This window comes from Pinus tabuliformis, chromosome 2_1, assembly GCF_031772625.1.
Source record: "Pinus tabuliformis cultivar Carrire ecotype Pingquan chromosome 2_1, CPIR1, whole genome shotgun sequence".
Lineage (NCBI taxonomy): Eukaryota > Viridiplantae > Streptophyta > Pinopsida > Pinales > Pinaceae > Pinus > Pinus tabuliformis.
In genome coordinates this window covers 856,843,371-856,863,024 of record NC_142299.1, presented here as the reverse complement: position 1 = coordinate 856,863,024, position 19,654 = coordinate 856,843,371, and the positions used below count along the sequence as shown (strand labels likewise).

Here is a 19,654-nt window from a genome sequence, read left to right as displayed (position 1 = left end):
TATCTTAGGTTTAACAAGAAGGGTCATTACCTTCTCACGTTAGGTGTTACAACACCAATTAGGTCTTGCATCAATTATTTATTCATTTACAAATAAAAACATGAAAAGTTCCATGAATGAGAACTATTCCACAAAGTGTCCACATAAGAAGACAAGCAAGAAGACCTCAAGAGGAGAAACAAGTGAAGTTCTAGCTTCCCAATTCGAGCTTGATTTTATTGTCATTGTATGCATGGCCATCACAATGATGGGAACCATATGGTACCTGGAAAGTATTGCCTTGTTCCATATGACAGGGAACAATGATTTTTTCAGTGATTTTAAGGAGAAGGATCTCTGAGTGCACACCGATATGGGATATCATGGAAGGTACAATGCAACCGGGATTGACACAGTCACCTTTTCAGAGGGAGTCGGGCTCCCCTCTCAGTCTCAAGGATGTGATGTTTTTTCTGGGTCTAAAGAAGAATCTTATATTTGTTGCAGTTATGGAAGACAGTGGCTACAATGTGATATTCAACAAAGGAAAGTAATTCCTCAAACACATATCCATAGGATAGGAGAAGTATATCGAGGTTTGTGTGAAGGACCTCTACAAGCTAGATATGGAGGGTTGTGTTGCATTGAGTACAAAGGGAGAGAAGGTGTAGAGTCACGATGCCAGTGAAATTTGGCATAAAATTCTTCGCCATTTTCATCATGGCTCTTTGAAGAACATGGAATAGATTACCACAGGCCTCCCCAAAGGAGCACTAGAGCAACATGATACATGCAAAGGGTGTAACTTAGCGAAGTACACAAGAGGATACATGCAAAGGATAATTTCCAAGGTTGGGGCTTTTCTTCCACCTAGAACTCTATGTAACTTTCAGAACTCATAAGAAACGTGAAGACAATTCTTATTAACCAAAAACGGAAAGCAAGACTTGACCTGACTTACCCAACTAGAACTGAAATTCCATGCTTGCAACTATGAACAGGTCATGCTTGCAACTATGAACATAAGGGACCAAAACACTATCTGATGTTTAATAGGAAGGGTCATTACCTCCTCACATTAGTTGTTACAACACCAATTAGGTCTTGCATCCATTATTTATTCATTTACAAATAAAAACATGAAAAATTCCATGAAAGAGAACTATTCCACGAAGTGTCCACATAAGAAGACAAGCAAGAAGACCTCAAGAGGAGCAATAGGTGAAGCTTTGGCTTCACAATTAGAGCTTGGTTTTACTCTCATTGCATGTACGACCATCACAATGATGGGAAGTGTATGGTACATGGAAAGTGATGCCTTGTTCCATATGATGGGGAACAAATATTTTTTCAGTGATTTGGAGGAGAAGGATCTCTAAGGGTACATCAAGATGGGATATCATGGAAGGTATAGTACGACCAAGATTGGTGCAGTCACCTTTCAGAAGGAGTGATTTGGAGGAGAAGGATCTCTAAGGGTACATCAAGATGGGATATCATGGAAGGTATAGTACGACCAAGATTGGTGCAGTCACCAGAAGGAGTGATTTGGAGGAGAAGGATCTCTAAGGGTACATCAAGATGGGATATCATGGAAGGTATAGTACGACCAAGATTGGTGCAGTCACCAGAAGGAGTGATTTGGAGGAGAAGGATCTCTAAGGGTACATCAAGATGGGATATCATGGAAGGTATAGTACGACCAAGATTGGTGCAGTCACCTTTCAGAAGGAGTCGGGCTACCCTCTGAGTCTCAACGATGTGATTTTTTTTTGGGTCTAAAGAAAAATCTTGTATCTATTGTAGTTTTGGAAGACTGTGACTACAATGTGATCTTCAAGAAAGGAAACGAATTCTTGAGACACATATCCATAGGATAGGTGAAGAATATTGAGGTTTGTGTGAAGAACCTCTACAAGATATATATGGAGGGTTGTGCTGCATTGAATACAATGGCAGAGAAGGTGTAGAGTCATTGGTAATTTTGACCAATGAATTACAAGATATGGTTGGATTCATTTCTTCTTTCTCCATGTGATCTTTCACTTCTTGCACCTTTTTCTTCTTGATATGTCCTTCTATCTTGGGAGTTTGAAGTGTGGTAATTCTTGCCAATGCTTTAAAAGATATGTTCTGATTCATTTCTTCTTTCTCTAGTGTTGGGTCCTAATGTATATCCCCTCCTTTTGATGTTTTTTGATCCTTTTCTTCCTCCTCTTCATACTCTAGATTTCAAGTTCTATTAATATTTCATGTTTTCTAAACACAACAGTAACATTATGTGAATATATTATTCTATATTGAGAGGTGATTTCTCAAGATTCATATGGATTTTTTCTCTCCAAAAGAAATATGTCATTAATAAATTTAAAGAATTTAAAGCTCATGTAAGAATGTTGAAGAAAGAAGATGATGGAGTGTTTCACGAAAACGAAAGAATTTCATAAAAACATGGAATATCAAGGAAAAAGAATACCCCATACACACTTCAATGTAATGTAAGGGAGCTAGATTAATAGTGAATAAGAATTAATATAAAATGCAAGGAGATTTATCAATGTGCTGGATTAAGACATAAATTGTAGGGAAAAGAAAAATGCATACTACATGTTACATTGTAAAGTGTTTTTATAATAAATCATTTTCCAAAAATGCATCACATTATTAGTAAGAAAAATTTAAATTACAAAAGTAAACAAGCCAACCAATTATATATTTGATAAACAAACCAACAACATTATACAAATGAATTTAGAAAGAATAAAAATACGAGACTGGTAGTGATGGATGTCCATATTTCTAGGGCTCCCACTCACTATTATGTGCAACACCATATACATAGTAAGGTGTAAAATAAAAGTTCAAATGAATCTTAAAAGTAAACATCCTCTCTCATTGTCCAACCAAAGGTAAAGTGAACAGAAGAAAAATGATGTGGAATCAAATACCAAGGCATATAGAATAAGGACCTTGAAACATTATATGCTGAGGGTATGGTTGAAGGTATTCTTGATGTCACTCTAGATTTTGAGTTCTATTAATATTTCATGTTTTTTAAACACAACAGATTAACATTATGTGAATATATTATTTTATATTGAGAGGTGATTTCTCAAGATTCATATGGATTTTTTCTCTCCAAAAGAAATATGTTATTAATAAATTTAAAGAATTTAAGGCTTATGTAAATAATCATATAGAGAATACAATAAGAATGTTGAAGAAAGAAGATGATGGAGTGTTTAACGAAAATGAAAGAATTTCATAAAAGACATGGAATATCAAGGAAAAAGAATACCCCATGCACACATCAATGTAACTAAGCTAGAGAAATAGTGAATAAGACATTAATATAAAATGCTAGAGAAATAGTGAATAAGACATTAATATAAAATGCAAGGCAATTTCTTTCGCGAAAATGAAAAAATTTCATAAAAAACATGGAATATCAAGGAACAAGAATACTCCATGCACACATGAATTTAACAAAGCTAGTGAATATACTGCATGTTACATTGTAAATTGTTTTTTATAATAAATCATTTTCCAAAAATATGTCACATTATTAATAAGAAAACTTTAAATTATGAAAACAAACAAACCAACCAATTATATATTTGATTTACAAACCAACAACATTATACAAATGAATTTAGAAAGAAAAAAATAAAACACTGGTGGTGATCACAGCTTTAATGTCCATATTTCTGGAACTCCCACTCACTATTATCTGCAGCAATATATACATAAAATAAGACACTCGTGGTGATCACAGCTTTAATGTCCATATTTCTGGAACTCCCACTCACTATTATCTGCAGCAATATATACATAGTGAGATTTAAAATAAAAGTTCAAATGAATCTTCAAAGTAAACTTCCTCTCTCATTGTCCAACCAAAAATAAAGTGAACAGAAAAAAAAACTAACCATAATTTTCCTTAAAAAGATTCATGTTTCCATTTCAAAATAATTTCACTCTACGAAAATGCAACCCTAAAGATTAATTGCACAAGAGGGAAGTTTAGAATGCATACCTAATGGGCAGACTTGTCTTGTCTTAAGCCACCGACTTATGCAGTGAAAATGAAAGGCATGATTGCAGGTTCCTGTTTCAAATGTAAAAAAAAACATATAAAACATTGATAACCTAGAGCTTAACCGAATAATAATAATAATAATAATAATATTATACCCCATGCAACACTGCATTCTTCAGTGGTTTCAGTTCCTTGATTTGCCTGACACTCTATACCTATATGTACAAAAACAAAAATAATAATATTATTTTCAAATTTCATATGATTTAGTCAAACTGATTCAAAAATCTCCCAAAAACAATCCATCTTCTCAATTTTCTACCATTAAATTATATAAATAAATAGCACATACAGAGATCCATAATGTGGTTTCTGCAAATTGCACAATTATCGACCTGGATGTCTGCATGCAGAAATGATTAGATTAAAATTGTGTTAGAATAAAATAGTAAATCATTCAAGTTAAATTGGATATTTTTAGTGAGAAGGATTCTTGTCTCAGAGACAGTTTGAAGACTGGTGTAAAACGACTCTGTTTTGAATAAATAAATAAATGCAACAAGTAAGGTTGGAAGCGCATAATACCCCATGCCCAGAGTGCAACAGCATTCCATTTCTTAATTTCGAATCTCTTATTCTTGGTGGAATTAGTGCATGGTGCCACAGCTTGACTACTGGAGCCCTCTCCCTCTCCTTCTCCTGTAGACTCTTGGATCATCCTCCTCTCTGCGTCTCCTGATGCCATCACGCCCTGCCCTGCCCTACGAGATCGAGATTGCACAGTTTCTGCCCTACCAGATTGCCGTACGATCAAAAGTACGCCCTACGAGATTGAGATTGAGATTGAACAGTTCAATTTTACGTTGAAACGAACGATCAAAATACGAATGAGCCGACCATAAAAGAAAATGAGAATTTCTTTCCATTAAATCAGGACTTTCTAAAAAATTGATTTTATCGAGTAATAAATGTTGATTTCTTTATTGACATAAATTTAGGTAACAATATTTTTAACGGGTATTTATTAATTTTTACAATAAACTATATTTTGTTTATTTATCAAAAACTTGCAATATGAATAACTCTCTCTATATTTATTGTAATTTATATACCAAATTATTGATTTATTAACCATATGTATTACTATATTTTGTCTTTTAATTATTTTCAATAATTAGTTTGAATAAAATTAAACCTAACCATTTTAGTAAATATTATTATTTAAAATATATTAGTTTCATATTTTTTAAATTTAAAAAATAATAAAAATTTATTAAATCACATTACAAAATTATTTATTCGTTGATGTATATTTATGGTTAGTATCTTTAATCATCAATCATTAATTAATTATTGAACCGACCATGTAATTTTCAATGCAAGGTGGTATTGAGTAGTAGCTACATGTCCCACAACCCTAGAAATGATATAGGGAAGAAGGCATGCATAAGTCATGATGAAAGTTATGATTCATCCCAAGTAGCCTTGGCTATGGTTGGGGGAGGAAACTCAATCGTCAAACCATAAAGATAGCTTCTAAAGGTAAAGGGACGGGAATGGGGTTTTGAACCACTAATTGGACCTTTTTGTGGGATGCTTTTCCTTTAAGAGAAAGTATGGAGTCCTCTAGAAGTTTTTTAGCAATAGATTTGGGTCATAGTGCCATGAAAATTGTTTTGGGGTTGGGGGGATGGATGGAGGTGCGGAACCCAGCCCTAAGCCCTAAAGAAATTCTTTAGGAACCTATGGATAATAATGTTAGCTCAAGCATGGGTTTTCTATCCCAGGACATGGCTATGATGGAAGCATGGACTTTCAACCACAAAAAAAGCTTTTATCCATCTAGGCCAAGAAGAATGCCTTGAAAAACCACACATGGGCTCTTAGAGATGTGTTTGGCTTGTGATTATAGATCCCATGCCACTAAGTGGTTTTCACTAGTACTTATGTCTCATAGGACCCTAGAAACGATTTATGGAATAATTTAATGCAGTAGGTCCCAAAAAAACAATTGAGGTGTCCAAGGTGGCCTTGACCATGATTAGGCGAAGAATCTCAAGCCTTAGACCCAAAATATAGAGATGGGGTTTGAGGGATGATAAAGGGAGAGAGAGAGAAAAGTGGAGAGAGAGAGTTGGAGGGGAGAGATAAAGAGAGACAGATCAAGAAGAAATACATAGGGATATAGAGATAGATATGGTTTGAGGAGAGAGAGGGAAGAAGAAAGACATAAAGAGAGATGAAGGGAGATGTATAGAGAGAAATAGTGATGGGGGAGAGAGGGAGAGAGACAATGAGGGAGGGAGGCAGGCAAAGGGAGAGAGAAAGAACGCGAGAAAAATTGAGATAGAGAGATGGAGTGAATGGAGATTTCATTATTTTTGTGACAAAGATGTCCCATGTTTTGTCTCCTTCCCTGCAAAGGTTATCGAAATGACCTATACTGGTCATTTTTAATTCCTATAAATAAATTTAATTGGAAAAAATAACATTGGTTTGATTTAAATTTCATAATAAAAAAATCCTCTAATTCATTTTGGTGTAGAATGGGAATATCTATTCCCTTTCTGTTGAAACTGTAGCAAGAAAATCTTAGTTTGACTTTGCCTTGGTCAAACTAGAGAAAATTCGAATTTCTATTTCCACATAAATCTTGGAGGTAGTTAACTAAGATGACATGGCACTTGTCACTCAGTTAAGTAATTTAATTCCAGTCGAGGAAGCTTCAGTTTAGTTCAGTATGTTTGATTGCTAATTTGCAACAATCTATTTTAGTTAATTTGAGTTATTATCAGTTTAACTAGCTCTAACTATCATAAGAACTAGTGGAGGTCAAGTTATGGAAGCGGAACTTCAACCACACTTAGTGATCAACCAGTTATCTAATCAATCAACCAAAAATAATTGTTGCATGTAGAGAATTTGAGTTACCTAGTTGAGATGGAGATTCCAAGGCAGTGTACTATGAGTTGTAGCATATTCCCATGTGTACAGGTGATGCATGCAGTCACATGAAGGACGCTAGGGAATTGCACAATTCAATAGTGGAGATTCCTAAATAATATGGGCCAATTTGCTAGGGAAACATCACAAGGAAATAAGAGCTTGGGGGGCTTAAAATTGGCTAAATGTTGGTTAGGGTCAGTCAGTCAGGCAACGGGATAGACTATACATGTGCAGGGTGTGCTCAAGATTGATTAAGCATACATATTTCATCTCTATTATGTGATTAATGAAATATAGATAGTAAGCAATTTTGAGTAGTTGCTTTCCCCTAGATAAATATGTGTGCATGTGTGTGATGTTTCCTTTTGCATGTCTATGATTTGTGTTCTATATGGTGAATTAACTTCCGCCAATAGGTAGAGTAGCTTCAAGTCTTGTGATTTAGTAAATTCATGAGAAGTATCGAATCTACACATTAATTTCTACATGGTATTAGAGCTGGAATCACTCTGGTGAAAATATTTTGAATTTTTCATTGCAGGAGATTTAAATTTGAAGATCAATGTTGTAGGTTTACTCTAGGACTGACAATATGGTTTTCAATGGACTAAGTCTCAACTATGCCCTTGAGGGAAGCTCAGATTGTGTTTCTTGGAAGTACCGCATGGAGGTAGTACTGGAGGATAATCGGTTGAAGGAATTCATTGATAATGATATTCTGAAACCAGCAGCATCTGATGCTAAGGATCTAGTATAATGGAAGAAGTGTGTAGCCAAGGTGACGAGAATCATATTGGAGGGAGTATGATACCATATTTTCTCAAATCTCCATGTGAGATAGACTCTGCATGCAATGTGGAAAGCACTGATAGATTTGTTCTAGAATAGTAGTGACCATAAGAAGTTGGCACTCAAGGACAAACTTTGAAATATCAAGATGCAGAGGAATGAGACCATTCCACCATACCTGAGAGGCTTCACACAATGTCATGAAGATCTTGGTAAAGTTTCTGTTACTATAGAAGTGGATGATTTGGTGGGCCTATACCTTCTAAGCCTTCCCAAGAGTTGGCACAACTACCAAGATCCTGTGAATGGGATGAAGAAACTATCAAATTGGTAATTCTTATGGTCTGATTTGCTATAGGAGGAAATAAGGTGCTTTACTAGAGATAGGACTTCATCCAATGCCAAGGATGAGGATAATTGTTCCTTGGATGGAAATGAAAATAAAGGGGAAGGGAAGAAATCCCAATCAAAAGCAGAATCTAGCCAAGGGGGGAAGAAGAAAGACTTGTCCCGAATCAAGTGTCTTCTCTTTCATGAATTTGGGCACTATTCCACGAAGTGTCCACATAAGAAGATACATAAGAAGACCTCAAGAGGAGCAATAGGTGAAGCTTTAGCTGCACAATTTGAGCTTGATTTTACTCTAATTGCATGCATGGCCATCACAACGATGGGAAGTGTATGGTACCCTGAAAGTGGTGCCTCATTCCATATGACGGGGAACAAATATTTTTTCAATGATTTGGAGGAGAAGGATCTCCAAATGCACATCAAGATGGGATATCATGGAAGGTACATCGTGACTGGGATTCGTGCAGACACCTTTTAGAGTGAGTCAGGCTATGCTCTCAGTCTGAGGGATGTGATGTTTTTCTGGGTCTAGAGAAGAATCTTATATTTGTTGCAGTTTTCAAAGACTGTGGATACAATATGATCTTCAACAAAGGAATGGAATTCCTGAGACACATAGCCACATGATAGGTGAAGAATATTGAGGTTCGTGTGAAGAACCTCTACAAGCTGGATATGGAGGATTGTGCTTCATTGAGCACAAAGGCAGAGATGGTGCAGAGTCACGATGTGAGTGAATTTTGGCATAAAATACTTGGTCATTTTGATCATGGCACTTTAAATATCATGCAACAGATTACCACAGGGCTCCCCAAAGGAGCACAAGAGCAACAAGATACATGCAAAGGGTGTACCTCAGCGATGTACACAAAAGCCACTTTCCATGATTGTGACATCACAGAACATGTAGTCCTTGAAAGGATCCACTTTGATGTCTATGGACCTTTCTCGACAACCTCCACTGCTAGACACAAATTTTGTCATATTTATTGATGACTTCTCAGGAAAGTGTTGGGTCTTCTTCATGTAGAAGAAGGATGAGACTTTCTCTAATTTATTAGAGTTCAAGGCACTAGTGGAGAAAGAAAGGGGCAAGAAGGTGAAGGATATTAGAAGTGATAATGGAGGTGAGTACATGTCGAATGAGTTTAAAAAAAATTGTGCCAAAGAAGGAATTCGGTGAGTGTTGACAACACCCCACAACCCACAATAGGATGGGGTTGCTGAGATGAAGAACCATAGCATTATGGGAGTAGCACATGTGTTGTTGCATGACCAAATCGTACCTCTACAATTGTGGGTTGAAGCATGCAACACAACGGTGTATTTACAGAACAAGGATCCTCATTGGATTATTGGCATGATCACACCAGAGTAGAATTTCTCGAGGAGGAAGCTTGATGTGTCACAGTTCAATATCTTTGGAGCCTCTGCTTGTTTCCATGTCTCCAAAGAGTAAAGGAAAAAGTTAGAGCGTACAAAAGAGTTGGGGGTACTTGTGGGTTACACAAAAAGTCCCCAAAACTACCATTTGTATTTTCCATCCCTTAGAGTGACATATGTTTGAAGGGATGTCAAATTTGATTTAGTGTTTCTCAATTCTTTTATTGGCTGAGAAAAGAATTGAGAATAGAGTTGAGAATAGAGTTCGTTCTATATTTATTTCTTTTTGTGATAGATGTTGTATATGAGTATCTTTAACAACACACATATCATTTTATAAATATTTATATTTACTTTCCCTGTTTCGTTGTTTCAACACACATAGCTTATTATAGATATTTATATTTTATTTTTCTTTATCTTTGTTTCTTAGTTTTTGAGAAAATCACATTCTATTTTTAAGAAATCACTTTTATTTTATTTACTTCATCCTACATTTTTTTTCTTTTTATTATGATTTCCTATTCAATCCTTAGACTATTTTGAAGTAATATTATTTTTTTTTAGCAATACTCTTTAGCATTATTGGTACGTTCCTTTTATTCCCTACTAAATCATGGGATAGTAGTATAATGAATAGTGGTATAATGAGAATGAGCTTTTATAACAAATATTTTAGATGCACTTTTGCATTTAATAAAGTTATGTACATATAAAATTATTTTTTCCAATGTACAATATCGGGATATCAATCTCATTAGAGGATTTAAGAGTTACCTCTCATCATTAATGTCTTTAACAAGGTTACACAATAGCAGAAGGAAACATTGGAATTAGGGCATACAGGTTGCTTGTAAGTAAAATTCTGGAGCTAGTTTATGATTCAATTTTTTTCCTTGAGTGTTGATTGCTTCTAAGTTTGTAGTATCAAAATTACCCAGTAATCCTCCTCTAATTGTCTTTCACTTCCATTTTCATTACCCAATCACCCTCCTCTAACTGTCTTTCAGTTCCATGTTCATCAACTTGTTTCTTCATTAGATTTTGCACAATTTGAAGATATTCCACAGGAACTATCAAAATTTTTTTACTCTTTGTTGACACCTAATCATAGGGATTGGGTGAACAACTATAAATAAATAACAGAGAAAATGGAGAGTCATCAGGAGATGAACTGAACAATCACTCCCTCTTGTATATGATAATGAACAACCTGAATGAATAATACAATTACATTTGAGGATTTTCCTCCTGGCCTAACATGGAATCAGAGCCAACTCTATTTTTAGCATTCGTTCCCCTGTGACTCCTATTCCACCTATTCTACCTATGTTCCGCTCATATTGCAGAACTGACACCTTTGAGTGTATTGTGGTGCCTATTCCAGCATCTACTATTGACACCTCCAATTCGGATATTAGCACTCCCAAATCAAAACTCCGCTAAGTCCAAAACTTGCAGAAGAAAAATCGAAGGCTAATGAGGGAACGCCACTACGGGAAAAGACTCAACTGTTGTGGTGCCATTGTGGCTCTGAGCCATATTGTTTCAATGTTGTTTTCATAACACCTCCCTCACACTAGTATCATTCATAACACCTCCCCCACACTATTTAATACACCTTTTCTTATTGTTATGAATGCATTGTTATGAAAGTATATGCTCCCATACCATCACTCCCACACTGTCGAGCACCTCCCATACTCCATACGACTTGCATGCTGTCATATTACAAAGGCCTGCCACTACCTATTATATACGCTATGTGGCCATACCACTCCCGGGTTACCCACAATAGAATTGTAACTGTGAAATATAATATATCCGCAGACTTCCACTCTGCTCACTCCATACGTTGCATTAAAATCCTACCACGTTGCACTGCTCCTTAGACCATACGGCCCCTCCTCCCATGTTGTGCTATTCCTTAGACCATACAGCCCCTCCTCCCACACTACACTACTCCCACATCTTCGCTCCTCCACATATATCTGCTATAGGGTATCCTCTTCCTCTTAACTTGCAGGACAAGTCCCACCACTCGCAGTGCCTCCATATAACTCCATTACATGGTAAATAAATCCGATTTATTTCTAATATCTCCCCTACATACTCCCTCTCCCAAATATACCATCCCCCAGTAATACCTCCACCCTATACATATCATATTGTGATTGTTTTACCACCAGAAGTACAAATTGTATACATTGGCAGCACAAGTACTTTTACAATACACAGATTTTTAAAATGCATTCATTAATATCTATTGTGGAAGTGGTTCTCACCAGCAAGGAGAACTATCCAGAACGGTCGTGGAAAATCAAACACACTCTCATTTTTAATGAGCTGTGGAAAGGAGTGTGTGTTGGAAATGGGGACAAAGAGCGAGAACAACCTACCTCAGATAAGGAATTAGCCATTTGGGAAAATAAGAACAACAAGGCTTATGCATTGATTGCAACATCAGTAAATGAAGAGGTGAGTCACCATATTTTTCCATTTTCAAATGCTTTTGAAGCCTTACAAAAACTGAAGGAACCCTATGACTCACACTCTGCACTTGAAGTTGTTCAACTCATGATTAAACTATTAACCCTCGAATTACAAAATGATGATCCTCTTGCTCTTGCATTAGAAGCTAAATCTATTATGCATGATATCAAAGTCACTAATGTTGAATTGGATATTCCTTTGATAGCTTTTCTCAAGGCACTTTATCCCACTTACTATAATTATCTTGAGTATTCTGAAAAGTTTGTGTGCCTTGCTCATAGAGAAAAGAATATTCCTCAAGATTCTTCTAGAGGAAGAGGTGGTCGAAGAGGAAGAGGAAGAAATTTTAGAGGCAAGGGGGGCAGACACTCTCAAGGAGAAAAGTAAGATTTGCAGTGCATACACTGTAAAAGAGATGGATCACATGATGCATCCACATGCAAGTTGCCTTGGGACAGAATTGAGTAGGAAAGAAACCAAACCAAAGGTAAAACTAATGACAAGGAGAAAGGTAAATCACCTGAATCCACTCACTATGTTGGGGCACACTATAATATTGGAGTACATCGAAAAGCAAGGACAATCCATTTATATTTTTGAGGGCAAGCCGAAGGTGAGAAAAGCATTAGACCACTCACTTGTCATGACGATGATTGAAGAAGAAAGGCTTCTCAAGCTACAGGCTACCTTTGTTTGTGCAGAAAATCTCTCATACAATTCTCATTATCAAGAAGGTACATTTCCATCAAGTTTATTATGGCATGCTAGCTTTGGACACTTGAACTATGATAGCCTTGCTTGTTGAAGAAAAATGGTGTTACTAGTTTTCCTACAACTCCTAGGAAACTTAAACAATGTGATGCTTGCATTCTAGGAAAGCATAACAAACAGTCTTTTCATGATTCAAATTCCAGATCACATAGAAAACTTGAACTCATTTATTTAGAGTTATTTGGTCCAATGCTTGTTTCTTCTGAAACGGAAATGAATATATGATGACATCTATTGATGACTACACTAAAATGTGTTGGGTTTATTTATTGAAGAACAAATCTGATGCTTTTCAAACATTCAAGAACTTTCATAGTGTTGAGATTTTATGTTAATTAAATTTGGAAAAAATCTCATGAATGTGACAATAATAGAATTTGTTACTAAATTAGCTCCATTTATTCCCCAGGAGGAGTTATTGCATCCTATATTTGTTGTGAGAGAATTTATGATTAAGTTTTATTCTCCCAGCTATAAAATGTAAGCCTGTAGAGAATGTGTGAGCTGAGAGGGTGTGAGGAATTATGCTGTTGTAATCTCCTGTTGAATAATAAGATTTTCGATGCCTCCGTTTTGGTGGATGTAGCCCAGATTGGTTAGGTGAACCACGTTAAAATCTATGTTTTTTCATGGTTGAATGCTGTGTGTCTTATTTGTGTTTTAAATTCGGCTGTGTTAACTCTAACATTTGGTATCAGAGCAGGTTGCTGAGTAGGTACGTGTGACAGAGACCAAGATATGCCAAGTCTGATGCATGGATCTAGATGTACCATCGAATGAGACGGTGATATGCAGAGGCGATGTGGATGCGTTGAAATGCCGAAGAAAAGTGTTTTACAATTGCAAAATTGAGTGGTTGTATACGTTGTGTCAATTCAGACATAAATGGTACCATATCGATTAAAATCGATTTTAATATCATTGTAATTGCAGAATGTGGCTCGAACCTGGAAATGGTCCAAGAGGTTAATCCATTTTATGGATCATATCCTAACTCAGACAAAACGTTTGATTGCCAGATGTGATAAATAATGCAGAGGTTAAATTATATAATTGCCGGAATGATGTTTTGCAGAAGTGGTAGATTCGACGGATGAAGAAAGATCAATTTACATAAATTGATGCTAATTTATGTTAAAGTTCCTACACAAGGAGTCAAGGGCGCAGAGAAAGCGTTGTCAATTCGATGATGGATGGAAGGAAAGCCAGTGGGATGTTGAGATTCAAATTCGTTATAAACTTTATGCAATGACTCAGTTTATGTTGACTTGGTAGCTCTTGGATAATCTTCGCACAAATTGCTTGATCTATTTGAAAATGCTTTCACACCAATCTTTTAAAGAAAACAAACAGTTTATACTTTTAATAGCACAACATATAGCCCATTAATTAGTAGTAGGCAATGATTTTGCATTAAAGTCGATTTGAAGGTTTTTTGATAAAAGTTATCTATATCAGATTTTGTTTTTAAATGGTAATATGCCATGATATTTGAAGGCAAAGGAATTTTATTGATGGAAGGCAATTTTTTTTAAATAAAAACTTCATTTATTAAAAGTTTCGATTCGAGATTTTGTGTAACAAAACATGGAAAAAACTCAAAGTGCTCGATTTGAGATCGAGAAGTTCAATGGTAAAAACAACTTCAAGATCTGGAAAGTGAAGATGTATGATCTACTCGTGCAACAAGGTGCGGCAAAGGCCTTGTTCGGAAAAGCTAAACAACCTTACACCATGGCAGATAATGAATGGAGTGACTTGGATGAGAGAGCACTCAGCGACATTCGATTGTGTTTGGCAGATGATGTTTTGTTTAACATCGTGTCAGAGAAAACTACTGCTGGTTTGTGGAAAAAGCTTGAAAAGTTGTACATGACGAAATCCTTAACCAATACGATTCTTCTGAAGCGATAGTTGTAGAGTTTGCGCATGAAGGAAGGTACATCTATTACTGATCATTTGAATACCTTGAATACTCTCCTTGTGCAGTTAGAAAGTATAGAAATAAAATTTGAATCAGAAGATAAAGCTATAACTTTATTATGCTCGTTGCCCGAGTCATGGGGTCATTTTGTTACTTCTATAAGTCTTAGTTCATCAGAAACCCTTGAATTTGATGATGTTGTTGGAGCTTTGTTGTCCGAAGAAACAAGGAAGAGGTGAAATTCAAAAGCTTCTACATTAGAAGCAATGATGGTCAGAGGTCGTTCTAAAGAAAGATGCTCCAGTAAGCACAACAACTCGTTTTCAAAATCGAAAGGGAAGAAGAGTAAAGTAAAGTGCTAGTTTTGTGGAAAATCGGGACATTTGAAGAAGGACTGTTGGAAGAGACAGCAAACATCCAAAGAAGACTCTTCCACAAAGAAGAAAGAAGCAAGCACGATAGATATAGGTTCGGTATCCATTTCAGGTATGAGTGATGAAGTGTTATCAGTTAATTTGTCTAATCATGATCGACATTGGTTGTTAAATTCGGGTGCATCAAATCACATGTGCATTCATAGAGAATGGTTTAAAACTTATAAATCAATCAATCATGGAGTAGTTTACGCGGGAAATGATGTCACATGTAACATTGTGGGAATTGGAAGCATCCAACTTAAGATGTTTGATGGGACAAATAAAATTCTAACTGATGTAAGACATGTACCTAAACTAAGAAAAATCCTCATTTCACTAGGAGTACTAGACACTAATGGATATAAAACTTTTATTCAAGGTGGAGTAATGAAAGTTTATAAAGGAATTTTACTAGTAATGAAAGCAAAGAAGGTTGGAAATCTTTTTTAGTTAGAAGGAAGAACAGAGTCATATCATGTTTCTACAGTATCTGAAAACAACAGTAATTCTATTCGTTTATGGCATCAAAGGTTGGGCCATATGATTGAAAGAGGTTTAAAGATTTTATCTGATCATAAGTTACTTCCTAATTTAAAGTCTGTTAAGTTAGATTTCTGCAAACATTGTCTATTTTGGAAACAGAGCAAGCATAAGTTTAAAACTGGAAAACATACTAATAAGGGAATCCTTGATTATATCCATTCTGATGTTTGGGGTCCATCTCCTACAACCTCATATGGAGGATCGTCATATTTTGTATCTTTTATTGATGATTTCTCTAGAAAAGTGTGGGTCTACATGTTAAAGAAGAAGGCTAATGTATTCACAGTTTTCAAACAGTTTAGAGCATTTGTTGAAAACATCACTGGAAGAACCATTAAATGTTTAAGAACTTACAATGGTGGTGAGTTTACTTCAAAGGAATTTGATAATTATTGCAAGGATGTTGGGATCGAAAGACATAAAACCACTGTATATACTCCTCAGTAAAATTGAGTTGTTGAATGCATGAACATGACTCTTTTAGAGAGAGCAAGAAGTATGTTGAGTAACGCCAATTTGCAGAAGGAATTGTGGACAGAAGCAGTTTCTAAAGCTTGCTATTTGATAAATTGATCACCATCAACTGCAATAGGATGCAAAATTCCTCAAGAGGTATGGAAAGGTCATCCTTGTGATTATTCTAAACTTAAAGTTTTTGGTTGTGATGCATATGCTCTAGTTTTGAAACATCAACGTTCTAAATTAGATCCTAAATAAAAAAGATATATCTTTGTTGGATATGGTGATGGGACTAAGGGGTACCGGTTGTGGGATCCTACTACTCACAAGATCATCATTAACAAAGATATTAAATTTAATGAATCTTCACTTGAAAATCCAGATGTAGATGATAAATTGAAACAGGATAATGTATCTAAGCTTCAACACATTCACTTTGAAACCAGTTCAAATACTGATGATAGTCAAGATGAACAAGTTTCAGATGAAGATTATGAACAAGTTTCAGATGCAGATCATGGACGTGTTTCAGATGCAGATAATGAAGAAGTTCCTACAAGTAATAATCAACAAATTGTGGAAGTACCAGAAACATCTTTAAGGAGGTTCACAAGAATAAAATGTCTTCCTAAAAGGTATGATGATTATGTTACTTCAATTGCTTTAACTGCTAATGATGATGAACCTTTATTCTATCAGGAAGTTGTAGAAGGTTATAAAATTGAAGAGTGGAAAGAAGCTATGAAGGACGAGATGATGGCATTAGTCAAGAATGGAACATGGGATTTGGTAGAACTTCCTAAAGATAGAAAAATTGTGGGATGTAAATGGGTTTACAAATTGAAAAGGGGTGTTGATGATACAGAGGACAGGTAAAAAGCAAGGTTGGTCGCAAAAGGTTTCTCTCATAAAGAGGCATTTATTTTCATGAGATATTTTCACCAATTGTAAAAATTGTTTCAATTCGAATTGTATTAGCACTAGTTGCTTTACTTGATTTAGAATTACAACAACTAGATGTTAAAACTACATTTTTACATGGAGGTTTAGATGAGGAGATTTACATGGAACAATCATAAGGGTTTTTTCAAAATCGCAACAATAAATTTGTCTATCGGCTCAAGAAATCATTGTATGGTGTGAAGCAGTCACCTCGACAATGGTACAAGAAATTTGATTCTCTCATGATGAGTCAAAATTATATAAGAAGTGAAAATGATCATTGTGTTTACTTTAAGAAATCAAGTAATGGCATTTTTATTATCTTAGTGTTGTATGTTGACGATATGCTTTTAGCAAGAAAAAGCATAATAGAGATCAATAGGTTAAAGGCTCAGATGGCTAGGACATTTGATATGAAAGACCTAGGAGCAGCAAGACAGATTTTGGTCATGGAGATATTCAGAGACAGGAACAATGCTAAGCTGTGGCTATCACAACAGAAGTATATTGAGAAAATACTCTTGAGGTTTGGTATGAACAATGTGAAGCCTGTTTCAGTCCCTTTAGCTTCCCATTTTAATCTTTCTTCTAGTTTATGTCCTAATAGAAATGAAGAAAAAGAATATATGTCTCGAATTCCATATGCCAATGTAGTAGGTTGTTTGATGTATGCGATGGTCTGTACTCGACCATATATTTCACATGCAGTTGGGGTTGTTAGCAGGTATATGACAAATCTAGGAAAAGAACACTGGTCAGCAGTGAAATGGGTGCTTCGGTATTTGAGAGGCACAAGTGATTATTGTATCCCTTATAACAGGAGTAGCGAATTTGTTTGCGGATATGTTGATTCCGATTTTGCAGGTGATTTGGATAAGAGAAGGTCAACTTCAGGGTATGTCTATACTCTAGCAGGTGGAGCTATTAGCTGGATGCCAAAGATACAGAACATTTTTGCTTTATCCACTACTGAAGTAGAATACATAGCTACTTCACATGCTTGCAAAGAAGTGATTTGGTTGAAAGGTTTGTTTGGTGAGTTTGGTAGGTTACAGGACAACATCAAGTTATTTTGTGATAGTCACAGTGCAATTCATTTGGCTAAGGATCCGGCCTATCATAGTAAAGCATGGGTTTTCTATCCCAGGACATGGCTATCCCAGGAAGTGGTAGATTCGACGGATGAAGACAGATCAATTTACATAAATTGATGCTAATTTATGTTAAAGTTCGTACACAAGGAGTCAAGGGCGCAGAGAAAGTGTTGTCAATTCGATGATCGATGGATGGTAAGTCAGTGGGATGTTGAGATTCAAATTCGTTATAAACTTTATGCAATGACTCAGTTTATGTTGACTTGGTAGCTCTTAGATAATCTTCGCACAAATTTCTAATGTATTCACAGTTTTCAAACAGTTTAGAGCATTTGTTGAAAACATCACTGGAAGAACCATTAAATGTTTAAGAACTTACAATGGTGGTGAGTTTACTTCAAAGGAATTTGATAATTATTGCAAGGACGCTGGGATCAAAAGACATAAAACCACTGTATATACTCCTCAGCAAAATTGAGTTGTTGAATGCATGAACATGACTCTTTTAGAGAGAGCAAGAAGTATGTTGAGTAACGCCAATTTGCAGAAGGAATTGTGGACAGAAGCAGTTTCTAAAGCTTTCTATTTGATAAATCGATCACCATCAACTGCAATAGGATGCAAAATTCCTCAAGAGGTATGGAGAGGTCATCCTTGTGATTATTCTAAACTTAAAGTTTTTGGTTGTGATGCATATGCTCTAGTTCTGAAACATCAACGTTCTAAATTAGGTCCTAAATCAAAAAGATATATCTTTGTTGGATATGGTGATGGGACTAAGGGGTACCAGTTGTGAGATCCTACTACTCACAAGATCATCATTAACAAAGATATTAAATTTAATGAATCTTCACTTGAAAATCCAGATGTAGATGATAAATTGAAACAGGATAATGTATCTAAGCTTCAACACATTCACTTTGAAACCAGTTCAAATACTAATGATAGTGAAGATGAACAAGTTTCAGATGAAGATTATGAACAAGTTTCAGGTGCAGATCATGGACGTGTTTCAAATGCAGATAATGAAGAAGTTCCTACAAGTAATAATCAACAAATTGTGGAAGTACCAGAAACATCTTTAAGGAGGTCCACAAGAATAAAATATCTTCCTAAAAGGTATGATGACTATGTTACTTCAATTGCTTTAACTGCTAATGATGATGAACCTTTATGCTATCAGGAAGCTGTAGAAGGTTATAAAACTGAAGAGTGGAAAGAAGCTACGAAGGACAAGATGGTGGCATTAGTCAAGAATGGAACATGGGATTTGGTAGAACTTCCTAAAGATAGAAAAATTGTGGGATGTAAATGGGTTTACAAATTGAAAAGGGGTGTTGATGATACAGAGGACAGGTAAAAAGCAAGGCTGGTCGCAAAAGGTTTCTCTTAGAAAGTAGGCATTTATTTTCATGAGATATTTTCACCAATTGTAAAAATTGTTTCAATTCGAATTGTATTAGCACTAGTTGCTTTACTTGATTTAGAATTACAACAACTAGATGTTAAAACTACATTTTTACAT

General features: G+C 35.6%; 1 protein-coding gene across 1 annotated transcript; it reads right to left on the bottom strand.

The window, feature by feature from the left end:
- Positions 1-3,756: 3,756 nt before the first annotated feature.
- Positions 3,757-11,215, bottom strand: LOC149203372 (uncharacterized). The gene is made up of 6 exons (XM_089401846.1): positions 11,159-11,215; positions 4,604-4,841; positions 4,371-4,421; positions 4,174-4,233; positions 4,016-4,087; positions 3,757-3,794 (listed from the first exon to the last, which is right to left on the bottom strand). The coding sequence occupies exons 1-6, from the start codon at positions 11,213-11,215 to the stop codon at positions 3,757-3,759; spliced, it is 516 nt and encodes a 171-aa protein (XP_089257972.1).
- Between the last annotated feature and the right edge of the window lie 8,439 nt (positions 11,216-19,654).